The sequence below is a fragment of the Pelmatolapia mariae genome, linkage group LG3_W (assembly GCF_036321145.2).
Source record: "Pelmatolapia mariae isolate MD_Pm_ZW linkage group LG3_W, Pm_UMD_F_2, whole genome shotgun sequence".
Lineage (NCBI taxonomy): Eukaryota > Metazoa > Chordata > Actinopteri > Cichliformes > Cichlidae > Pelmatolapia > Pelmatolapia mariae.
Window position 1 is genome coordinate 52786007 of NC_086229.1, and position 26663 is coordinate 52812669.

The following is a 26663-nucleotide window of genomic DNA, read 5'->3' on the forward strand; positions in this document are numbered from 1 at the left end:
TCTCCTCCATTCACTCCTCTCTCTACGTCTCAGAAATCAGTTGTCTTATTTAACTTGCATCACTCTCCTCTCCAGACTTGCTGAATTCTTTAAAAGGTAACTTAAGGGTGCAGTAAAGGATAAGGCACCACTGGAAGAAGTCAGACCTGATAATCCTCCTTCTCACTAAAACACAGCACCTCCTCTGTTCACGTGTTTCCTCGTTCCCTTACCTTCAGATCTGTTTAAAGATGGGTGTAACCAACAAGTGGTGACGTGTAAGAGCTGACAGGCTCCATTCACTGCAGAAGTCAGAGGACAGACTGGTTTCAGTTATAAGGAACTGAAACTCACACAGTCACTGACACTGAGAGGAGAAATGGCACAGAAAGGAGTTCAGCTGGATCAAGAAACCTTCTCTTGTTCCATCTGTTTGGATCTACTGAAGGATCCGGTGACTACAACCTGTGGACACAGCTACTGCAAGAACTGTATTGAAGGCCACTTTAATAAAGAGGACAGTAAAAGAATCCACAGCTGCCCTCAGTGCAGGAAGACTTTCATACCGAGGCCTGTCCTGGAGAAAAACATCATCTTAGCAGCTTTAGTGGAGCAGCTGAAGAAGACTGGACTTCAAGCTGCTCCAGCTGATCACTGCTATGCTGGACCTGAAGATGTGGCCTGTGATGTCTGCACTGGGAGGAAGCTGAAAGCCATCAAGTCCTGTTTAGTCTGTCTGGCCTCTTACTGTGAGAAACACCTCCAACCTCACTATGATGCAGCTCCATTAAACAAACACAAGCTGGTGGCCCCCTCCAAGAAGCTCCAGGAGAACATCTGCTCTCGTCACGATGAGATGATGAAGATTTTCTGTCGTACTGATCAGCAGAGTATCTGTTATCTCTGCACAATGGATGAACATAAAGGCCATGAAACAGTCCCAGCTGCAGCAGAAAGGACTGAGAAGCAGAAGGAGCTCGAGGTGAGACGACTAAACATCCAGCAGAGAATCCAGGAGCGAGAGAAAGATGTGAAGCTGCTTCAACAGGAGGTGGAGGCCATCAATGGCTCTGCTGATAAAGCAGTGGAGGACAGTGAGAAGATGTTCACTGAGCTGATCCGTCTCATCCAGAAAAGAAGCTCTGATGTGAAGCAGCAGGTCAGATCCCAGCAGGAAACTGAAGTGAGTCGAGTCAAAGAGCTTCAGGAGAAGCTGGAGCGGGAGATCGCTGAGCTGAAGAGGAAAGACGGCGAGCTGGAGCAGCTCTCACACACAGAGGATCACAACCAGTTTCTACACAACTACCCCTCACTGTCAGCACTCAGTGAGTCTACACACTCATCCAGCATCAATATTCGTCCTCTGAGCTACTTTGAGGATGTGACAGCAGCTGTGTCAGAGACCAGAGATAAACTACAGGACATTCTGAGAGAGGAATGGACAAACATCTCACTGACAGTCACTGAAGTGGATGTTTTACTGTCACCACCAGAGCCAAAGACCAGAGCTGGATTCTTAAAATATTCACAAGAAATCACACTGGATCCAAACACAGCAAACAAATATTTGTTATTATCTGAAGGGAACAGAAAAGCAACTTTAATGAAACAACAACAGTCTTATTCTGATTATCCAGACAGATTCACTATAATGTGTCAGGTCCTGAGTAGAGAGAGCCTGACTGGACGTTGTTACTGGGAGGTGGAGTGGAGAGGGAGAGGAGTTGAAGTAGCACTCACATACAGCGGAGTAGGAAGGTCAAATGAATGTGCATTTGGTGGAAATGACAAATCTTGGTCATTACGTTGTGAAACAAACAGTTTTCAATTTTGGCACAACAAAGTACAATCTGACCTCTCAGGTCCTCGGTCCTCCAGAGTAGGAGTGTACCTGGATCACAGAGCAGGTATTCTGTCTTTCTACAGCGTCTCTGAAACCATGACTCTCCTCCACAGAGTCCAGACCACATTCACTCAGCCGCTCTATGCTGGACTTTGGTTTTTTCACAGTATTATATTGTACTCTGGTGGAGACATCGCAGCGTTCATAAAACGGAAATAAAAAAATTACTTAAGAACAGTTGGTTAAAATGTGTGTCTTCCTCTTTTTAGTTTCTTTGTTCTCCATCATTGTTTCTGAGAGCTCATTGTTGTCCTGTTTCTTCTCTACAGAGACGTCACTTGTCAGTCACACTTTATGGCTGCTACATTGACATCATATTGTTTGTTGTCTAGTTAATAACGGAATTGGTTTTAATTGAGAAAGGTCTAAATTACATCGACATTTATCTGAAATTTTGTTCAAATCAAAGGAACCGTTTTTCTCTGTTTTACAGAAAGAAAATGTAATCGATTAAATGTTCTGTGTCAAAGTTGAAAACTATGAGGAATATGTAAATAAAATCATTTTACATTTGATTCTTGTTGTTTTTAAGTACATTTGCATTCCCATGATTAGTAGGACAATAAAATGAGATAGATGAGAGTAGACGTGAACCAGCTATTTGCTGTCATCTAAACATGGAATCCTCATTTGTATAACTTAGAGGCAGTGTTGGGGAGTAATGGAATACATGTACCGCCGTTATGTATTTAAAATACAAAATATGAGTAACTGTATTCCGTTACAGTTACTGTTTAAAAAGGTGGTATTTAGAATACAGTTACTTTGTTAAAATATATGGATTACACAGCGGTCTTTTCCTGTTTCATATGTTAGACTATGCTCTCTCTATTTTTGGTAATTCCACGATGGTGGAAACCCAAACAAAACACGCATGATGTGAAGAAATATTTTTTAAAATGATTTAATATGAAGGCAATAGCAGAGAGTTACAGGCATCGCCCTAAAGAATGTAGCCTGATGGGCAGTGTAGTCCGTGCTGCAGGGAGAATGGACTGCCATACCTGTTATGTGTCTGTGAGCGAGGGAGGGAGAAAAAGGAAAAGTACAAGCTGTCACCAAGCAAAAACGGGAGCTGGAAGCATGTAAATATAATAATAACCACTGCAGCCAAAAAGAGTGCCTGACGAGCCCAGTTGTAAATAAGCTACCCTTTATTGACCAATGCTTTACATTTACCTGTAAAATGGGCCCACCGATGGGCCCATGGGCAATACTCGACTGTACACTGTGTTCGTGTTTTCCTCCGATACAATAAGTTCCATTGGAGCAGCCTTTCAACGCCTCTCTCTGTCTCTCGCTAGCAAAGTTGAACCAGACAACAAAGTAAAGCTAGTTTTCAGCTATGAGCCCGACACAGAACCCGACGTATTAGCCAGAGGTCCCTTTACTATGGTTCGGAGCCGCGGACCTGTTTTATATACGCGTGGAATAGTTTCGCTGCAAAAAGTGCAACCTTACCTAATGTCCACCCTGCTGTTACTCATTTCATATTAAGTTTTAAAAATGTAGTTGGTATTGGTATGGCGAGTAACCTTCAGTAATAGTAATAAATCACACAGAAATAGTACATTCATGTAGTTGTAAAAAGCATGATAATATATTAAGTAATCCAAAGTATTCAGAATACATTACTGTCATTAAGTAACGTAACTGAACACGTTACAAAATACATTTTGGGGCATGTATTCTGTGATCTGTAGTGGAATACATGTTAAAAGTAACCTTCCCAACACTGCTTAGAGGTCATGTTTAAGAGACACTTTAAAGATTAATCATATGCATTTGTTAGGTAAAATAACAAGAAAAGCTTTTTAATTGAAAACTTTGATTTAGTTCAAGAAAACATATTAAAGGTGTTTGGATTACTTAGCACTTATTTTCTCGTAATCTCTGTGGTGCATCGAGCAGCCAATGCTTTCCACGATCAGAGGTAATTGCTTTGGCTTTATTCCAGTTAACCTCAGCATGTGTCACGGGCTGGGTCTCTGACCGAGCGATTTTGGGTTATTTGGCATCTTTTGCTTTACATTTTTATTAATATCTTTAAAACAGAAGCAGCACAAATCACAATTTTAGCAGCACAAACCAGCACAAAAATAGCACAGTTGATTAACACCAGTTTGGTTTGATTTAATTAATGTGGGTTGGGGATGCTTGACCTCCGATGACTTCTAGAAATTTTTATTAATATCTTTAAGATGATTGCAGCACAAACATAGCGCAAACGTAGCACAAACGTTTGATACCACTTTTGTTGGATTTGAAGAAGTTGGGGGGGGGGACAACTTCACTCAAATAAGCTTCTGTTGTCTTTTCTGTATTTTAGGGCTGCCACAATTAGTTGACCAGTCACGATTACGTCGACTATCAAAATCGTCGAGGACTAATTTAATAGTCGACACGTCGTTTGAAGCTTTGTAAGATCCCAAAAGACACAGGAATAAGTAGTAGGATTTAAGAGTGTAATAACGGACTGAAACAGAAGATGGCAGCATTGCATGTACAAGGATGCCAGCTTCCCCGAGGAAGAAGAAGCTGTGTCACAGAATTCATAGGCTGTGTCCCAATTAAGAGACCGCACCCTTGAAGTACGCATTTTGAGTCTGTCCCAATCCGAAGTGTACTTCAAATGCATACTCCAAATGCGCGATTTCCCCAAATATCAAGCGTGGTCCGGTGCACACTTCGTGGTCCCATATATCCCACAATTCATAGCGCGGCGGTGGGTGTGGATAATTTTGCCGCAAAATACGGCAGAAGGGAGCGGCCGAAGAGTGAACTGGCAAAAGTAAGTACTGAATATTATGTCACTTATTTATGTGCGAATGTTTAATAATGAAGAACATTAAAACATTACTGTTGGTCACATGTCGGCAAAGTTATGTGACATTAGTGATGTTTGTACTTTCAGCGTTAACTTGGTTTTAGAGCTTTTACTTTAAAATATACGCCATTCAATAGTTGACCTTAATCTTACAGAGAATGTGATGATTTTATGGATAATTAAAGTCAGTCATATATCCACAAACACAACAAGCTGAAAGTCAGTGATGCTGCTCGGTTTGTAGTCCTGAATATCACGGCACAAGCAGGATTCACTGCACTGTTAATGTTAGCTATGTTATATTGCTGCCTCTGTTCGGTGGTGTCGAGCCAAACGGACTTTAACGTGTGTTTGAACGAGCTGACGGTTCACTCGTTAAGCTGAAAGAAAGATGCTTTAATCACAGGAGTCACACATGTGTCCACTGGACCATCTGGAACTCTTCTTGTTTAGCACTCGTAATAACACAAACACTAAATCCTCCTTCTCTTGTGCTGTTTTGTAGCAGTGTATACACCTGAGACTGTCACCTGTCTGTCTGTCCTGCACTCTCTCTCTGTTTCTTTCTCTCTGATTGTGGAATAAAAGTATGAACATGTATTTATAAGTTACACTTGTTTTTGAATCCTGCAGCTTATCACACATTTGATTTCCATGTGTGACAACTGCAAGTGTCCAGAGTGAGGACAGACTGAGGGACCCACTGCTGCACATCATCTGTGAGGCTTTGCACCCCTGATGATCCACCAGGACAAACTCAGCAGTGTGTGAGGAAGAGGAGGAGGAAGAGCCAGCAGCAGCTGACAGATGGAGAGAATAGACAGACTGTTCCCTGTTTGTGAAGGACTGCTAGGAAAGTTTAAAATAACTAATTATCTGTCCTGAATCAGTCTTATTAGGTAATGTTCAAATAATGTTATCATTCCAGTGTTTTCAGTGTGGGAGAAAGTACTCAGGGCCTTCAAGTTACACTCTATGAAAGGCAGCAACAAGTTTAATATTCAGGAGGGTGGAGGAAGAGTAGAATCGGGTTTGGTAAAGAGGTAAAGCTGGGTGTCATCGGTATAGCAGTGGAACAGAATGTCATATTTACGAAAAATGTGTCCGAGTGGAAGAAGGTAAATGATGAAAAGGAGGGGCCCGAGGAGAGACCAATAGAAGCTAATCTGCTAAGAAGAATGGGATGAGAGATGGTGTCAAAGGCTGCACTCAGATCAAGGAGAATAAGGATGGAGAGGAGACCAGAATCAGCTGCCATAAGAAGATCGTTTGTTATTTTTATAAGAGCAGTTTCGGTGCTATGCAGAGGACAGAAACCAGACTGGAACTGTTCGTAAAGGTTATTATCAGTTAGGTGTAGATGGACTTGTGAAGCAACTATTTTTTCAATAATTTTTGAGAGGAATGGTAGATTGGAGATAGGATGAAAATTCTTAAAGTTGTGGGGCTCTAGACCTGTTTTTTTCAGTATTGGGGTAATGGCGGCAACTTTGAAAGAAGCAGGAACAGTTCCAGTGGTGAGTGAAGAGTGAATAATAGCAGATATGAGGGAAAGGAGAGGGGGTAAACAGGCTTTGACAAGGACAGTGGGGATAGGATCAAGCTGGCAGGTAGAAGGCTTTGATTTGTGGATGAGATCAGCATTATCAGTTAAAGACGGAAGTTGAAAAACAGAGAGGAAGTGAGAAGGGGGTGGAATTAAGACAGAGGAGCTACATTGAGCATTAGGGACCAAGTCTAGGTGTATTTTATGAATTTTTTCAGTGAAGAATAGCATTAGAGAGTCGCAGAAGTTAGATGAATAGAGATGAGCAGGCAGAGAATCAGGTGGCCTGTTAAAGGAGTTGAATAATGAGAATAGGGTCTTGGTGGAGTTCTCATTTGAACAGACAATGGTAGAATAATAGGCAGATTTGGTTTGACTGATACATTCCTGATAAAACAGAACATGATTATTAAACATATCCTTATATCTATTCTGTATGACTTAAAGCAGTTATGACATGGTCTGATTTTCTCACCCAATAAAGGAATATTTAATATATCAGTCTACTATAAATTCTATCAGAAACAGTTATCACAGCTCGTACGTTTTCCTTTTTACACATATATGTAAGCATTGAGCCAAATTTAGTAATGCCAACATATTAAACGAACAATATTTGTCTCTTATGTATAATACATCTGTATATATATATATATATATACACTGTCAAAGATACTTGTCTTTGAGTGAAGATTTAAGGTGATAGGAAATATAAATAACTGCAACTTGAATCTTGACCCAGAGTTCAAGCTCACTGCTGTAATATATATATATATATATATATATATATATACATATATATACACACACACACACACATATATATCTACATATATATATATATAAATATATATATATATATATAGATATACATATACATATATATATCTCATAATAATCTGACAATAAATATAATATTGGCCATATTATATTTACATTACCACAGTGAGATGATTTTAGTCCCATGAACAACATGAGCTAAGTGTTATTTACTAACTAATCTTAAAATGACTGTTCAGTACAGAAATGAAGCCCAACAATCATGTTTTACAGTCCCGTGGTCTCAGCCTCAGATACTCAACTAATCAAAGTGATGTCATAAAAAAAATAATGAATGAACAAAAAAACATTTTTTCTCCTTCATTTCTGTCACACAATGCTGTATGAAACGTTTCTCGCGGTTAGTGTCATGGTTGCTAGGCAACCTGAACAGCGCAACGAAGGCCAGACCATCCCATTTCACAAGCCTCTCACTTCTGCACTTCTCATACTTCCTAGTACGCACCGTACTTAGTACGCGAACTGTCTTTCACTACTCAGGTTAAACATGATATATAAGTCACTTAGATAACTTAAAATGTTATTGTTTGGTTTTTTTCAGTATTTTATTTGTTCCTGAGTAAATCGGTTTGGCTGAGATTAAAGTTATAGTTTTTACACAGCTGACTAAACATCAAGCAGACAACTGATTATCAGAAGTGTGAGATGCTCGAGAATATACTCCGGTGTCCTGTTATATTTTAGATAGCAAGGAGCAAACGGCTGAGTTTATTAAACTCCACCGAAACAATCTGCAAATTTCATTTAAATTCAATAAACTATCATCTTGTCTTTATTTTTAGTTAGCACATACCTTAAACACTTAAAGCTGTAAGCTAATGATAGTTATATAAGAGCAGATGCATGCTGGTGCAATAAGCTGTACGTTGTACGTCCAATGGATGCATGACCTGATTAGTCGACTAATTGCAAAAATAATCGATGACTAGTCAACAATCAAAATAATCGTTTGTGGCAGCCCTACTGTATTTCCATGTTTCCTGTTTTATTTTGAAAGAGTCTTTTGTTCTTAGTTCATTGTATCTAGTGTTACTTCCTTCATCCTGTCATTATGTCATGTGTATCAGCTGTGTCCTCATGTGTTTTCACTTTCCCTAATCACCCTTGCATGTATTTAGTCCGTGTGTTTCTGTTGATTCATTGTCAGGTTGTCTGTTTGCCTCACCATAGTATCAGTCATAGTGTTTCATAGGTTTTCCTTTTTGTTTTAGTTTACTCAGTGTTCATAGGTTTTTTCATAGTTTTTTAAAAGAATTTCATAGTCCTTTAGTTTACTCAGTGTTCACAGTTTTCTTGGTTTCATGGTTTCTCATTTGCCACCATCCAAATAAAGGATTGCCTTTTGTTCAGCCAGCAACTCCTCCCTTCAGTATCTGCTCCTTGGGTCCTGTTTTCAAGAACAACGACACACCCTGCCATGACAGAATGCTCCATATCGTCCATTAGGCTCCAGTATCAGGTCATCCTCTTTTGCATTTCCCTCCGCGTGGAAACCATGTCATGGCGACTTTGGTTGGATGTGTCCCACTAGGGGGAAAATGCCTTTCTCTTTGTAGCACGTCTTCATCCGTTATCTGGTACCAATATGAGATTTTCAATATTCACCACATTGTTGAAGCACGTACAGCTGATGGATTGTTGCATTTGTTGATCGCCATATCTCACTTGCATTCAGGGTGGTTGGGATGATGATGGAGTTGAACAGACGAATCTTGATCTGGATTTTCAGTGAAGTCAAGTTCCAGATAGGTTGTAACCGTCTGAGAACTTCAGACGATATGCCAATCCTGGAGTAGACATCTCAATCTGAGACACAGTCATCTGAAATAATACTGCCCAGGTAGGTGAAATTTTTTACTTCTTCAACTCGTTGCTGTCTGATCATGACTGGTACTTGAATGAAAGCATAACCAACACAAAGTATCTTTGTCTATGTCACCCTTTTTAACTGAGTAGTCCAAAATCAGTCAAATCCACAGTAATCTGTCATCCAAGGTCAAGTAAAAACAAATATTTGAGAATCTACTCTTGTTGGGTTCAGTTAGGATCGTAAGGAGACTGGCAGTGGTAACTCAACTTACAGAAGGAAAAACCCTCCACTCAAAATGAGACACTGACAACAACTTAAAGGAAAAAAAGTGATTTGAGTGTATTCAACATTTAAATGGTCCAAAACATAGCCATGAACAAAACATTTAAATCATTTCAAACATGTAATCTTCAACAATGTACAATATATCACTTAAAGTGTCCATAAATGTATTAGGTAGGCTGTCCATTTCAGTTCAGTGCACTTAGTATTCAGTGTTCTTAGTAAGTGTTAATAGTCTTAATCACTGGTTTGCTCTTTGATGCATCAGTTTTTTGTGTTAAGTGGAATCAGATCTGACCCAAAAAAGTAACAACATAAAGTGTCCTGAGATCACAGTAAAAAACGTTAATCCTTAAAAAAATTGCAAATAGTTGTATCCTACCACTCTCCAAGGAAAGAGGTGGCCTTCAGATTGCGAGCGTCCTTTCTAGGCACCTCCAGTGGTATCCAGTCCTTAGATGGCACCGTTCGGTCCTTGCAGCAGATTTCTACCACATAAAAAAAAACAGTCTGCACACAACGTGCAGAGCAATCACTTCACTTGTAAAATAAAACACGTGTTTCTCTAGTGTTATCCCTTTCTTTTTGTCTTCTCACATCACATATCTATACAGTTCTTATTGGCCAATAACAATTTATCAACGACAAAAATACATTTCACTGCAAATCATAACGCATGAAAAGTGTCTCACGTGGTGTGTTGGCTAAAACTTCACATGTAAGCGCATTAGCCCAGGGAGCTCATGTGGGTACGCTAGCATACTTTCAACAGGCTAACACAGCTAAGCAATCGTTAGCAGGTTCTATGACAAACATCACATTTCTGACAAACATAGTATCCTGACTGGTTTTATACTCAGAAACTGGACTGTGAATTACAACTTAATCTACAACTGTGAGACTCACCAGGATATTCTTCAAAGAAAACATTAACAACACGCAACATGTTACAGGACTGAATCTCCACACAGCTTTGCGCATCTAGCTCCGTGCAGGCGGATGCAGTGAAAGAAAGTCACCACGCACAGTGCTATGGTGCATTCATGGTACATGGGAAAACTCAACACTTAACAAAACAGGAACACTTAGAATTAGAATAAAAATAGAATACAATTGGCAATAAAATAACTATGGGTTACATCTACTTACTGCTTATTCATAGTCCAATTTTCACTGCCTCTCTTTCAAGTGCTTCTGTCAGCACTTGACGATCATGTTGAGTGGAGCCCGGGAGTGCAATAACATCAGTGAAGTTCAAATCGACAAACTTCCACGCCTCTCTACCAGTGTGCATTTGATCAACCGATCGCTGGATGGTGAAATCAGGTGCGAGCAGGAGTAGTTAAGGCGATAACACACATTCCTGTCGGATGCCTGTGTTGATCTCAAAGATTTTTGTGCGCTATGTTTGGTTTGTACACAACAGTGGGATTTGGGGTAGAGACTTCAGAATACATCGACAAACAGCTGAGGTATACCATAGTGCCGCAGGATAGCCCAAAGCCCCCAGTGTCAATGTACATTGTCGAACACCTTATTGAAATCAGTGGAGTTGATCAAGAACTTCTTTTGGCATTCCAACTGTTCATGTGCATCTGTTTGACGATGGTGTGCAGACTAAAGATTTACTCCACGCAAGATCGACCACTTCAAAATCTGGCCTGCTCCTCAAGCATTGACTGCCTGCTGTATTCGGTTCAGGAGGAGTAGACTGAATACTTTTTTGAGGAACTGAAAAGCAGTGTGATTCCTTGCCAGTTGTTACAGTCACCTAGATCGCCCTTTTTCGGGAGCTTAATGATGATGCCTGTCATCCAATTACTGGGTACTTGCGACAATGTTCGGCAGGTAGTGAGTAGTTTTGTGAGGGTGGTCTCTAGCGCGGGTTCACCTTGTTTCAATAGCCTGAGGGATATCTCGTCCAGCCCAGCTGCTTTGCCTCTTTTGAGCAGGTGCATCGCTTTCTTCACTTCACTGACAGCGATCAGGCTGATGTTGATGGTGAAGTCTACCACTGGCTCCAAGTCGCCCACATCATGCAGTTGGGCTTGTTTGGGATAATTCAGTGTGCTGCTGAAATGTTTGGCCTACTGTTTTGTCTTGCTCGGTTGCTCGCGTACAGGGACAGTATGTCCACTTCGAGCTCCTGTCGGTCCGCAGACGATGCAGTAAAGAGTCCTGGTATCATTCCTATCTGCGGCTTCTTGCGCCTCAGAGTCAAAGCTGAACACAGTAGTAACTTTAATGTTTAAATGACCGCAGTTCAAAATTTGCTGAAAGTGCACTTAGTGGTAATATAGATATATTCATATGTCTGTATCTTTCAATTTTGTCCATTCAGACTTGAGACGGCATCAGCTGTGTTTGACCTGTCTCGCTTAACCTGTCTCTAACTATAAGTCATCTTTGAAGTATTTTAAAGTATTCTGATTCTGATTCTTTGCTCGTTCACGTGCCTCTTTTGGGATGTGGGTCGAGGGTCATCTGGTCCTGGAATGACTTCGCCTGCTGGCGCTTGTCGATAAGATTCCAGGAGTGATCTGAGATCCAGCGTTCCTTGAAGCCGCCACACGGCGGTTTGCGGTGCTAGTGATCGTTTTCTTGAATTCATCCCACAACAGATCCGAATCTTTGTCTGCTGTTTCCTGGGTAAGGAGCTGATGGCTGCATTGTGCAACCATCTAGCATCGAAGGAACACGGTTGCTTCAGGCAGTCAGCAATTCGTAAGGAGAAGGTGATTAGTAAATGTCTGTTCCTCATCGAACCCTGACATCACTGATAGTCGACTGTCTGATAGTAGATAGGTAGGGTGTGGAAAGCCATAGCCCTGTCCCCCAGGGCATGAAAGCAGGCATGGAGGAGCTCTATTTACCTAAAAATGCAGCCAAGGCCTATATAAACACTTAACACTAGATTTACTAACCCTGCGCAAAATTGCGTAAATTTCCTAAACCTAAAACCTACTAGAATTAATGACTTTTGTATTTTCTGGTGCAAGTCGCGAGGTGTTATTCAACCCTGCTGAGATTTTCACATGTCGCCAGCTTGATTTTCCTCCGGCTTTTGTTGTGCAAACCACCCATTATCCTTGAGGCCTGGGACATTTGCATTTGTTCACTCAGAGTAGATCAGATCTGCCGTATCTATACAAAATATCCCACACATTGACTGACCTGCAAATATGAAAGATACACATTCACAATATATGGAAACACAAGTCTGTTTTATTTATAAAAAAAAATGTGTGAAAACAGAATGAATAGTTGCTAATACAATGACATGAGTGACATGCGTGATCTCTCCAGCTTTGCATGTTCTTTCCTCTGCCTGTTCATGTAAAAATTAAAAAAACAAACAAAAAAAAACCCCAAAAAAAACCTAACCCTAAGAGCAATCATGTGTCCCGTTGGTGCCATTCTGGATTGCTGGTCAGAAGGATTTCTGGTGCCAGTAATCAAAGAGACAATGCCCCGAGATAGATTCATTTTAATTATGCAACACCTTCGATTTGATGACAAGGACACGCATGCTAAGAGTTTCACTCCAGGAGAACACATGACCATAGATGAACAGCTGTTCCCAACACAACAAAGTTTAAACTGATAAATTAAATATTATGATTGCTGCCAAAGTCCAAGCTGCACCTTTTTATCTGCAGCCTATATGAAACAGAGTCTAACAGCAATTCTCTGTTTAAGACATTGCTTGCTGCTTATATTTGTTCTCCCGAAAATTTTATAGCGCTGTTAATTCAATCTTGCAGGCCTGCTTAGAACAAAAATGAGGAAAAGAGAGCTGATTAGTAGCTCATCAAAACACAAAACATAATCACCTGACAGGTTTTCTCTAAGTGCACTGTTACAATTTTAAAGGCCCATTTTATACATGTCCATGTTTAATAAAACTCCCTCTATTAAAATGAGAAAATAACACAAACCTAACCGACATAATCAACCCATCACTACAACAACAACCTCAGTAATCTTAAACACACAAAAGTTTTGCCACAAGTTCTTCAAGGTCCTGACACTCCCAGGTCAACTGACATAATTGTACCCATTCAATACACCAAAAACCTTGTCAAAAGCTACACAGTTTGCACACAATAATGTTCCCCTTTGAGCACTTTACCATACTTACATTCAGCATAAGATATAAACCCGTTACAACAATGTATCATCACTACATTATAAATTTCTTATCCAAATCTGCACTTCTGAACAGACCTGACCACCGTAATGAATTATCCTGTTACTTTACCATTATGTATTTCACCAAATGATCCTCCTCAGTCACTGCTCTGTTTCCTCAATTCAAATCCTCAGTCACACAGACACACAGGAAGCTTCTTTATCATTAGGGATGGGTATCGTTTAGGTTTTATCCGATACCGGTGCCAAATCGGTACTTTTGAAACGGTGCCGGTGCTTAAACAGTGCTTGAACCGGTGCTTAAAGAATGGAGAACACAAACTTCGTCCAAAAACCTCATGTTTTTATTTTTAGCAGTCTCTTTTTTTTCTGCAAAATGATAAGAACCGTAAAATCATATAAACATCATCTGTGCAAAGATTTATGTTTTTAAAGTAAAACAGTGAAAAATTACAGCGCTGTCAATACATGAATGTCCAGACGTTGTACAAAAATGTCCAATTCTGGCACACAATTGGACACCATGCCAGTTGAATTTCATAGGTATTTAAGAGCAGAAATTAATTAATTTTATTGACATGCCTAAAAATGCTTTTGTTACGTTCTTTGTCTAGGCATGTATTGAACGCAACAAGAAATTGTCCCACTCCCGCTCCACCAAAGCAAGAACACAAACAGTCGTATCTTTTAAAGTGCTAAGCAGCCATTTATTAGCTTCAGCAGTGAGCAGTGCCAAAAATAACAAACAAAAATCCCTAATGGTCCCTATGCTTTCCTATACAAACGAAAACCAAACAAAAGACAATTCACTTACCTAACTTTCTAAATGGAAAACAGGAGAAAACTCAATCAACAAAAATGGCTTCTCACGCCTACTAGGCTGCTGCAGTGAAGAATATATACAAGGTGAACAAAATACACGATTGCTACTTGACAAAACTATTTACAGCTATTTACAAAATGGAGGTACTAATGCCACACACACACACACACACGGTTATACTTGCAAATTAATTTGGCAAAGACACTCTACACAGCAACGAATCAAAGACACAGGTTCTTTGTTAAATGGTGGAGGTTAGGAGAGAGGGGGCCAGGTGGCTGTCATCTGGTGGCTAAATACTGGAGGTGATCGACCAATTATCCAATCCGAGGATAGGCAGAGACTCCACCCAGCTACTCAGCAGGCACGCCCAGGTGTCCACCTCCTAAGAGAGAAGAGGGAAGAATCCCACAGCCATCCTCTGGTGGGAGGAGTCACTCAGAAAGCAAACACAACATTGGATCATAACATTTCCCCCCACCCAAAAATCAAACATTTAACCCCAAATGAAATGTTTGGTTCAAGACCTAGAGAGGGCATCAGCCATGACATTCTCTAAGCCCTTTTTGTATCGGATTTCAATGTTGAAGTCCTGGAGGAGTAAGGACCTGGTTACTGTTCTGCATCCGATTTAGGAACTGGAGAGGGTTGTGGTCAGAGAACACGATGGTTGGAAGGGGACTGGACCCAAGGTACACTTCGAAGTGCTGCAAGGCTAGCAATAAGGCTAAGGCTTCCTTTTCAATCGTGCTATAATGTAATTAGTGTTTTAGGAATTTTTTGGAAAAGAAACAGACTGGATGGTCAATGCCATTTTCATCCTCCTGCAAAAGCACTGCACCAGCCCCCAAAGCACTGGCGTCCACCTCAAGCTTGAACGGACGTGCGAAATCAGGGGCGGCCAGCACAGGAGCACTGCAAAGGAGAGCTTTGACAGCTTCGAAAGCAAATTGACATGTCTCTGACCACACGAATGGTGATTTTGGACTGGCAAGACTGGTTAATGGGGCTACTACCTCAGAGAAGTTTTTGCAGAACCCACGATAATAACCTGCCATGCCTAGAAAACGCCGCAGCTCCTGACACATCTGCGGAGCTGGGAAGTTTAATATTGCCTGCACTTTCACAGCAACAGGGAGGACCTGACCCTGTCCTACTTGTTTCCCTAGGTAGGTTACAACAGCCTTTCCAAACTCACATTTAGCCAAGTTTAGTGTCAGAGAGGCATCACGTAGGCGGTCAAATATTTCGCTAAGGGTTTTGAGGTGTTCAGTCCAAGTGGATGAATAGGCAACTATATCATCCAGATACACTTCACAATTTCTGACTCCATGTAACACAGTGTTCATCAGTCGCTGGAAGGTGGCTGGGGCATTTCTTAACCCGAACGGCATGACGGTATACTGCAAAAAATGGTCGGGTGTAACAAAGGCACTGATTTCTGATGCGCGTTTGGTTAATGGGACTTGCCAGTATCCTTTTAGGAGGTCAAGTTTGGTCACAAAGTTTGCCGAGCCCACACGATCGACCAGGTCATCCATGCGTGGGAGTGGAAAAGAGTCTGGTTTTGTAGCAGCGTTTACCTTTCGGTAATCGTTACAGAAACGGGAGGTTTGATCGGGTTTTGGAACGAGTAATGATGGTGAGCTCCAAGAACTATTACTGGGAAGGGCAAAACCATGGTCAAGAAGATACTGGACTTCTTGCTGCATTACGGCACGCTTAGTGGGATTTACTCTGTAGGCATGTTACTTTATTGGCTTGTGATCACCCACGTCAATATCATGACTTAGCACGTGCGTTTGAGTGGGGATATCACCAAAAAGAGTTGGGTAATGGTTAATGAGCTCACGGACATCAGTTTTGGTGGGATCAGACAGATGTGCTAAATAGACATCCAAGTCAGCCAAAATTTCAGAGTTCCTCAGACGTGCACCAGAAACAGAGCTGCGCCTGTCATCCAACCCATCATCGCAGGGACTATATAAGGATTGAGAGACGGACACTGACACAATAGGTGACACAGCAGGCGATGGACCAGAACGTTCACGACCAACATACTCCTTCAGCATGTTGATGTGACAGACGCGACTTTTCTTCTTACGGTCAGGGGTTAGCACAACATAATCGGTTTCACTCAGTTTACGCTCAATGACATACGGACCGGAAAACTTTGCCTGCAGGGGAGAATCAATGACAGGCAAGAAAACCAACACACGATCACCTGACTGGAACATCCGCGCTACGGACTTTTCATCAAAATGGGTTTTCATTCTGACCTGAGCCTTTGCTAGTGCGTCACGAGCAAAATTGCAGGCATTATGCAGCCTCTCTTTAAATGAACTAACATAGTCCAGAATGTTTTCTTTCGGATGATGCCTATCTGAGAGAAATTTCTCTTTCAAAAGACGTAGTGGACCGCACACCGTGTGGCCAAAAACTAAATCAGCTGGACTGAACTCCAAAGACTCCTGGCATGTCTCCCGGACAGCGAACAACAGTAGTGGCAACCCCTCATCCCACTCACCGCTTGACTCAGTGCAAAATTTGCGAAGCATGTTTTTCAGAGTTTGGTGGAACCTTTCTAATGCACCCTGACTCTCCGGGTGATACGCGCTGGAAGTGTGATGGGTGACACCAAGCTCTGTCATGACCTGGGCAAAGATTTTAGACATAAAATGTGTGCCCTGATCTGTTTGGATGCGTTTAGGCAGTCCAAAGGTAGAAAAGAACTTAACAAGTGCTTTCACAATCCCACGGGTTTTTAATGAGCGCAATGGAATGGCCTCAGGATAACGGGTTGCAGTACACATCATGGTGAGGAGGTATTGGTTTCCGCACTTTGTTTTTGGAAGAGGACCAACACAATCAACAATGACATGCTCAAATGGTTCCCCAACGACTGGGATTGGTTTTAACGGAGCTGCTGGAATCAGCTGATTTGGTTTACCGGCAAGCTGACATGTATGGCACGAGCGGCAGAATTTTACCACATCAGATTTGAGACCAGGCCAGAAGAAGTAACGGAGGACACGGTTGTATGTTTTTGTAATTCCCAAATGACCGGACATGATGTGGTCATGTGCTAAGCTTAGGACCTGGGGACGGAATGACTGCGGAACAACAATTTGCTGCACTCCCTCATGTGTGCAGCCAGAACTGGGTGTCCAGTAGCGCATCAGCACCCCATCCTCAACGAGGTAAGATGCAGATTTCCCACACTTAGGTTCCTTCACATAAACCCAACAGGATGACAAGCTTTCATCATTTTTCTGGGCTTCTATAAGCTTGTCTTTATCTACTGAGAGTGTCATAACTTCCTCATCAGGCTGAAGCTCTACTGAAACAGGGGTACTTTCACAGTCAGGTGGCAAGCTTGTTGGATCTGAATCACTTAAGAAAGAGTCGCTAAGATCCACCAAGTCTCCATGTTTGCGTGCCTGCGCATGTGTCACAGCACACACAGGAAACAAAGGAGCAGCGTTTGGTGCGGCAAGATCAAAACCACTATTGTCTACAAGTGGTGTTTCAACTACCTCAGGCAACGGAAAAACTTTGCAGCCAGCTAGATCGTTTCCAAGGATGATGTCAATGCCTGCAACCGGTAACTGGGGTCGCACACCAAGTTTAACCTCACCCGACACAAACTGAGACGAGAGCTGCACAAAGTGCAAAGGCACACGCATTACACACATTCTAACTCCCCAGGCTAACACATCAGCACCACAATAGGATTGAGCTGAGAACCGTAAGACACCCTCACGAATGAGCGACTGTTTTGCACCAGTGTCCCGCAAAATACTAACAGGAACCCGCTTTTCTTCTCCCATCAATGAAACAAAACCTTTTGGCTTAAACTCTTCATCTACTTTATCACTTTGAATTACAGTCACATCTTCTAAGGCATGAGGTTTGGTCTGTAGAAGGTTTATTGGGGAAGGAGATTTACCCTTCCTGATCTGTTCCTTTCTTTTCAGAACAGGACAAGCAGCAATGAGGTGTTCCTGCTCATGGCAATAATAACACTCTCTATTTTCAATGGATGAGGTGGTGGTACGACGGGTGCTCTTTGGAGACCAGTTTTGTGAGCTAACTGAGGTCTGTGGGCTGTGAACAGGAGATGAAAACACCACTTTGTGTGTCAACACAAACTCATCAGCCTGTACAGCAGCAGCGGCAAGAGTTGTAACCTTCTGTTCGTTTAAGTAGGTTACCACTTTTTCTGGGAGTTGACTTTTGAACTCTTCTAACAACACCAACTCACGCAAGTCATCTAGGGTTTTTACTTTTGTAGCGTGACACCATTTATCAAACAGAGTTTTCTTTTCTCTGGCAAACTCCACAAGTCTGGGTGCCAGGTGTCCTCAAGGGAAAGAGCTGTGCATACCTCTTGAGCTTTCCCCACCAATTTGCACTGAAGTAAAAGAGACCATACATTCTTTGGCCAGTGTAGTGCACCTGCAATGCGCTCGAACACTGTGAAATAAGAGTCTACCTCCATTTCTCTAAATGCGGGGACTAATTTGATGTGCCTACTTACATCAAAGCTGTCTTCTGGCTTAGGGGATGGTGACTGCGGAGCTGACCGAGGTGTAGGAGGACTGGCAGATACAGAGGCTCCCCTCTCTATCTCCAGAGCCCTTACCCTTAAGTGCATGGCATCCACCTCCAACTGCTGCTTTTTAAACTCCACCTCCTTTATGCGCAGCGTTAACTGCAGCTCTTCCGCAGAAGGGCCAGGTTGAGGAGGGAGATTTTTCAGTGGGGCAGGAATACCAGCAACAGCACCCAGCTCTACGCCCTCTGCAGGACCTGGCTCACCAAACAACCCCCTTTCATGCAGTTCAACACACAGGAGCTCTTTAAGCTCCTTTTTCTTTGCATTCAATGGCACAGTCACATCAAAGAAATTGGCAATAAGAATGAGGTCATCCTTTTTACATCTGTCCAACTTTTCTTCAGTTGGGCCTAAAGTGAAATCCTCCAATTTAAATTCCATACTAACACACACACCCTCCCACACAAGAAAAAACTGCCAACCAGAAAAGTAGAGCCAACCAAGAGCACAGGTAACCGACCCGCGACAACAGCAAACAAGAAAGAACAAAGTACAAAAGAGCCAACACTCCAAGCCAACCCAACGAGAAAAAAAAAAAAAAAAAATGGACGAGCCCCCAATTAATGTTACGTTCTTTGTCTAGGCATGTATTGAACGCAACAAGAAATTGTCCCACTCCCGCTCCACCAAAGCAAGAACACAAACAGTCGTATCTTTTAAAGTGCTAAGCAGCCATTTATTAGCTTCAGCAGTGAGCAGTGCCAAAAATAACAAACAAAAATCCCTAATGGTCCCTATGCTTTCCTATACAAACGAAAACCAAACAAAAGACAATTCACTTACCTAACTTTCTAAATGGAAAACAGGAGAAAACTCAATCAACAAAAATGGCTTCTCACGCCTACTAGGCTGCTGCAGTGAAGAATATATACAAGGTGAACAAAATACACGATTGCTACTTGACAAAACTATTTACAGCTATTTACAAAATGGAGGTACTAATGCACACACACACACACACACACACACACACACACACGGTTATACTTGCAAATTAATTTGGCAAAGACACTCTACACAGCAACGAATCAAAGACACAGGTTCTTTGTTAAATGGTGGAGGTTAGGAGAGAGGGGGCCAGGTGGCTGTCATCTGGTGGCTAAATACTGGAGGTGATCGACCAATTATCCAATCCAAGGATAGGCAGAGACTCCACCCAGATACTCAGCAGGCACGCCCAGGTGTCCACCTCCTAAGAGAGAAGAGGGAAGAATCCCACAGCCATCCTCTGGTGGGAGGAGTCACTCAGAAAGCAAACACAACACTGGATCATAACACTTTTTTAAAAAATACGTTTTTGAAGAATTAAACACACATTTACATGGTAATGGGCCTTTTCTGCCATGGAGCGTTTAATTGGCCTCTGGCCCTTTAAACTCTGAGGGGCTGTAACTTTGGTTTCTTTTGGTCAATTTGCATGATTGACACCTTTTTAAAAAAGCGCAGACTACTGTTCCAAATGGTAAGGAGACTCTAACTCCTAGCTTATTCCAGGATGCCCTGTACCCCACAGTTAAGCCAAACTGAACTAACCCTATTTGCCGATAGGTCAATGTCGTGCATCCATGGCAAGGAGGGAGCGTAAACTCCGGGCTATGCGCTTCCTAGCAGCCCAGCTGCCGTTCTAGAAAAATTTATAATACTTTGAAACAACAATCAACACTTCAGAAAAGTATATGACTGAAGCAGGTCCAACCTTTCTGACCAATGGGGACTTTAACCCACAAAATGACCAATTACCTATCACACTAAATTCACTTAGCAGTCCAACTGCTTTAACTTCTCTTAGCAGTCCAACTGCTTTCTCTTTTTACTTAGTACTGTCACTTGCAAGCTGCCATTAACATTATACTCATGAGGCTTTCACCAAAATCAAAACAGATATTTACCAGTAATTTTAGTGAGTAGACTTTTAATTTTCACTGTCCAATTTGGCACACTTAGTTCATAGAAATAGTTCAACAGGTAGTGCCTTACCGTTGGATAAGCCGGCTTATGTCAACTCACTTCGATCACTGGCTCATGCCTGTCCGTTCGACCACCTCGGACCCCAGATTTCTCCGTCAAGGCCTCCAACTCACTCCCTCCTCAAATACGCGAACGAGCCCCCAAAATGTTAAGGGTTCAAATATTGAGGAGGGATACAGGAGGGATCCAAATGACAACACTGGTCCAGGAGGATTAGATCAAACAACGATTTTAATGAACACACGCGTGGGGAGATGTACACTGCACACACCAGCTGTAGATCTCCGCCCAAAAACTACACAAGCAGTTGTTTTAAAGCATCAGGGTAGGATTTATGACGCCCCCTCATACGTAATCACATGCATCAGTTTCAAAACCACAAATGTTCTGTTAGCAACTTTTGACACAGTTAGAAAAGAACATTTTCTTCGCCTCCAAGCCAGGTGCATCCTGTCGCTGCCGGACGCTCGCTTATCGTCTGGAACATCAGCAGCATGTCTTAAGGCACACTGTCACTTATGCAGACACAATTTTGCAGTCACAAGCAAAATATAAATATGATTAAACTTTCACCCATAAATGAGTTTACCTACGGTGTGTGTGTGTGTGTGTGTGTGTCTCGACCTCACTCGAACTCTGTCTTGTGAGAAGAGAGGCCAATTCTCATGTACCTAACAACCCAACTGGAACTATATATGTAATATGTTGAACAAATGTTTTAATCAAGAGCCACTACTAAAAGCTTAATCAAAAGATATAAATGAATAAAAGATAATAATGAATAGCCTGGTTATTCAAATAGCATCATCCAAACAGCTCCTCAAAATAACTTACACTCACACTCTGCTTAGTTTCACTTTCAGGTGCAAAAGCACGCTCTGCAAAAGCATGCGTTTCCTGTCAAGTTGTTTCCTGTCAAGAGTTGAGCCTTTCTTATACAACCCAAGATAATCAGCATATAAACATTTAAGATTATAAAAAAGCATTCAAAAGCATTTAAGATTGTAAATTTAAACTCAACAGTTTAAAGTGGTTATCACTGCACTTGTAATAAAGGTTAATATGATGCCCGTATGTTTAAACATCTGAATGCAATATCAATGCTGTAGATTATGTTATTAATGCAATGGTAATGATGATGATTATGAGCAATAGCTGTAAAATATTTCCCTCATATCAACACTCCCTCTCCTAACAGTGAGAAGATGTTCACTGAGCTGATCCGTCTCATCCAGAAAAGAAGCTCTGATGTGAAGCAGCAGGTCAGATCCCAGCAGGAAACTGAAGTGAGTCGTGTCAAAGAGGACCGTTGGTTAAAACAAGTGTTTTGGTTTCCACTTTCTTTCATCTCCACCATTGTTACTCAGCGGTCACTGTGAGTAAGGTGGGACCAAACTATGACCCCCCCCACCCCCACTAGGTGATGGAGCTGATCAAAGGAGCCCAGAGCAATTGATCTGATGTGGTGGCAGAGGCTGTATCAAGACTAATGTAATCTATTAGATCATTTCTATATTGGTTAGGCCATACCAATTTTGCTATGTGGGTTTACACCTGCTGATTCCCCTGCAGCAATGCAAAGCCTATTCACACTGTCCAAACCCACCAAGTAAGCAGGGTCATGATATCATTTATGTCATGTGTTTTTCACGATCACTTTGAGACACAAATGGTCAGACTGTGAGTGCTAACACATCTTCTTATTTCATTCCCATCAAACAAAAACACTAAGTAGTGCAAGCCTGTTAAATTTTATGCTTCCCACACCAAAAGTTTCCAACTATGTGCGACAGACTCGCTGTGATCTAGGGAATTGTGCTCCACATAATCAGTTGTTTTTACACTTTATTCTACTTCAGCTGGAAGCTGATGAAGGGCATTCAGGGAATGTGTCGTTAATTCAAACTGGAAAGTTAAGGCTGGAAGCTCGTTTCAGAAATCCTCTGGTTTGTACCATGAATCTATGGTAAATGGTAAATGGCCTGCATTTGTATAGCACTTTACTTAGTCCCTAAGGACCCCAAAGCGCTTCACACTACATTCAGTCATTCACACATTCACACACTGGTGATGGCAAGCTACATTGTAGCCACAGCTGCCCTGGGGTGCACTGACAGAGGCGCCCCAGTGAAACAAATCTCATTTGTTTCACTGTTTTTGATTCACTTATTGAAACTTTAAACAATAAAACAGGGAAGGTATGATTAGATGATACTTGTTGGGTGCAACAACCAGCCTCCCCTGACACCACACCCTGAACCCACTGCTCAACCCCTCCCCTGCAGCTGAGCCACAAATTACACTGTCTGTCATCACTATAACTGCGTGTGTACAATGTGGTGATAAAAAAAACAAAAACAATATAAGAACATAATTTGATTGAGCAAAACCTATTTATTAGCAACTATTAGTATAAATAAAACATTAATTCTGTTATCTTTTAATAGTGAAAAAACATTAAAGCATGTGTGTCCAAAACTCCTCCAGATTCTTTTGTATGGTGCTGTCATCAGCTCGATGCACAGGGGCATCCTGAGTAACTCCATGTAACTAAAATAATGAAAAAACAATCAATTCTCTAATCATTGACTAACTGATGAATCACTGCAGCTCCAATATATTGTTGCATTTGACAACCCACTACAGCAACTACAGAATAAAACCACTAACCAGACTGATGAAAGATTTCAAACATGCTGAATATGAAGAGTAGTATAATTTAAACTCACATGATTATCAGCCATAAGAACAAATTCAGATTTATATTGATGTAAGGTATATAAATGTAAGTACAGTTTGAATCAGTGCAATATTATTTTCACACATCAATGGACCACTGAACTTCTCAGCTTCTAAAATGTAAAACCTCATTTAGAAACTACACAAGTACATATAATGGTCAGGGATCAACATGAACCTGTCTTCTCTATTTGACTTTAATCAGCTCTGCAGTGGCACCAAGTCCATAAAGATAAAGTCCAGCATAGAGCGGCTGAGTGAATGTGGTCTGGACTCTGTGGAGGAGAGTCATGGTTTCAGAGACGCTGTAGAAAGACAGAATACCTGCTCTGTGATCCAGGTACACTCCTACTCTGGAGGAATGAGGACCTGAGAGGACAGTGTTAACATTGTTGTGCTGAAATTTATAACTGTTTGTGACACAATATAATGCCCAAGATTTGTCATTGTATCCAAATCCACATTCATTTGAGCTCCTTGCTCTGCTAATATTCTTGTATGCGACTGCTACCACAATGCCTCTCCCTCTCCACTCCACCTCCCAGTAACAACGTCCACTCAGACTCTCTCTGCTCAGGACCTGACAATACTCAGTGAATCTGTCTGGATGATCAGAATAAGGCTGTGATTGATTCATTCTGGTTGCTTTTCTGTTCCCCTCAGATAATAACAGATGTGTGTGTGCTGTGTTTGGATCCAGTGTGATTTCATGTGAATATTTTAAGAATCCAGCTCTGGTCTTTGGCTCTGGTGGTGACAGTAAAACATCCACTTCAGTGACTGTCAGTGAGATGTTTGTCCATTCCTCTCTCAGAATGTCCTGTAGTTTATCTCTGGTCTCTGACACAGCTGCTGTCACATCCTCAAAGTAGCTCAGAGGACGAATATTGATGCTGGATGAGTGTGTAGACTCACTGAGTGCTGACAGTGAGGGGTAGTTGTGTAGAAACTGGTTGTGATCCTCTGTGTGTGAGAGCTGCTCCAGCTCGCCGTCTTTCCTCTTCAGCTCAGCGATCTCCTGCTCCAGCTTCTCCTGAAGCTCTTTGACTCGACTCACTTCAGTTTCCTGCTGGGATCTGACCTGCTGCTTCACATCAGAGCTTCTTCTCCTGATGAGACGGATCAGCTTTGTGAACATCTTCTCACTGTCCTCCACTGCTTTATCAGCAGAGCCATTGATGGCCTCCACCTCCTGTTGAAGCAGCTTCACATCTTTCTCTCGCTCCTGGATTCTCTGCTGGATGTTTAGTCGTCTCACCTCGAGCTCCTTCTGCTTCTCAGTTCTTTCTGCTGCAGCTGGGACTGTTTCATGGCCTTTATGACGAGAGCAGATGTTCTCCTGGAGCTTCTTGGAGGGGGCCACCAGCTTGTGTTTCTTTAATGGAGCTGCATCATAGTGAGGTTGGAGGTGTTTCTCACAGTAAGAGGCTGGACAAGATAAACAGGACTTGATGGCTTTCAGCTTCCTCCCAGTGCAGACATCACAGGCCACATCTTCAGGTCCAGCATAGCAGTGATCAGCTGGAGCAGCTTGGAGTCCAGTCTTCTTCAGCTGCTCCACTAAAGCTGCTAACATGATGTTTTTCTCCAGGACAGGCCTCGGTGTGAACGTCTTCCTGCACTGAGGGCAGCTGTGGATTCCCTTCCTGTCCTCTTCATCAAAGTGGGTTTTAATACAGTTCCTGCAGTAGCTGTGTCCACAGGTTGTAGTCACCGGATCCTTCAGTAGATCCAAACAAATGGAACAAGAAAAGGTTTCTTGGTCCAGCTGAACTCCTTTCTGTGCCATTTCTCCTCTCAGTGTCAGTGACTGTGAGTTTATCTTCCTTAAAACAAAAACTAGTCTGAGCTCTGATCTCAACAACCTGTACTTCTGCAGTGAATGGAGCCTGTCAGCTCTTACATGTCACCACATGTTGATGGTTACACCCATCTTCAAAGTGAAGATCTGAAGGGGAGGGAACGAGGAAACTTGTCGACAGAGAGGAGGTGCTGTGTTTATGAGTTGGAGGAAGAGGGAGGGTCATCAGGCCGTGTTTCATTCCATGAAGAGGAGCAGTCTGAGAGCGATACTGTGATCTTTTATTTCATCATTTTTTTTTTGCTTTTATAGTGTGGTGGCAGATTTCTTTTCTGATGTTTTATTCATATATTTTAATCATATCACATTAGTAATACTAATATAACTTTCTCACTTTAGTACAGTAAGAGCACACCTATCACCAGTTTGCATGCATGCAGAATGTTATCACAAGTGGGCCCCAGGTTTTATTGCACATTCACAGAGGGTCCATTGTAGACTTTAAGATCTCCAGATATCCTGCTCTTAGGGAGGTGGAGGGTGGTCGTAACTTTTCTTAGAGAGGGAGGGAGTCAGGGATGAGCTGGACTGAAGCTATAGGGATATATGATCTGCTGTGGAATGTCTTTGTTTGTCTCTGGGTATATAAGATGTAAGGGCGGCGGCCACAATTCAGAGATCGCCCTAGTGTTTTGGCTGGAATGTTTCTCTCCATGTTATTAAACCATTCCAAAACGCTCACTGGGTGTGTTGCAGGTTATTGTTAACATTTCCATAACAATTTGACATTGTCGAACAAGATTCCTCGGTTGAGTTTCGCTGAATCACGGGCATGCGGTGAGTGGCCATCATTAGGTAAAATTGCCTCAGTCCCACTGTTCTTTTGTTTTCAAAAAAAAAAAAAAGGGGGGTGAACTGCGAGAAGTGCTCCAGCGACTCACACATGTAGGAATTTTTTAATGAACCAAGAGAGGGACTGCAAAGGATCTACAACAGTGAGCTGTTTTGATTTGGGGAGGGTTTTTAACCAGACCATTGGGAAAAGCCTTGGTTCCTTATTACTGCAACAAGTGGATGCAGGGTCCTAGACACTCAACAAGTTTGGGTATTCTAGTGTGAGAAATTGTGTCTTGTTGCCATAGTAATTGCAGGATCTTAGAAGCTCAAAGAGTTGGGCGTTCTAGTGCATGGTATTTTAGCACTTTTGCACCAGTGAAAAAAAGGCAGAAAGGCCAGACAGCGGACGCGCTTGTTTGTACAATCGAAGCTGAGTTTAGCAAAATGCCTAGCTTCACCTCCATTCCTGAAGATAAAAGGCAGCTTCAGACCAACAGCATTAATGTCAAGAGTCAATATCAGGTGAACAAACAGCAGG

General features: G+C 42.0%; 2 protein-coding genes across 2 annotated transcripts; one reads left to right on the plus strand and one right to left on the minus strand.

The window, feature by feature from the left end:
- Positions 1–340: 340 nt before the first annotated feature.
- On the plus strand, positions 341–2041 carry LOC134623731 (tripartite motif-containing protein 16-like). The gene has a single exon (XM_063468757.1). It carries the CDS (start codon positions 359–361, stop codon positions 2039–2041), a length of 1683 nt encoding a protein of 560 aa, XP_063324827.1. The 5' UTR covers positions 341–358.
- A 21598-nt stretch (positions 2042–23639) lies between these two features.
- LOC134616931 (tripartite motif-containing protein 16-like protein) lies at positions 23640–25276 on the minus strand. The gene is made up of 2 exons (XM_065470317.1): positions 24980–25276; positions 23640–24832 (listed from the first exon to the last, which is right to left on the minus strand). Exons 1-2 carry the CDS (start codon positions 25274–25276, stop codon positions 23675–23677), a joined length of 1455 nt encoding a protein of 484 aa, XP_065326389.1. The 3' UTR covers positions 23640–23674.
- Positions 25277–26663: the final 1387 nt, after the last annotated feature.

What these genes read in the sequence shown, in the direction of transcription:
- LOC134616931 (XM_065470317.1), bottom strand. Translation starts at nt 25,276, where the DNA reads ATGGCACAGAAAGGAGTTCAGCTGGACCAAGAAACCTTTTCTTGTTCC. An exon ending in GCTATGCTGGACCTGAAGAT is followed by an intron (nt 24,833 to 24,979) that starts GTGGCCTGTGAT and finishes CCCTCCAAGAAG; the next exon opens with CTCCAGGAGAACATCTGCTC.
- LOC134623731 (XM_063468757.1), top strand. Translation starts at nt 359, where the DNA reads ATGGCACAGAAAGGAGTTCAGCTGGATCAAGAAACCTTCTCTTGTTCC.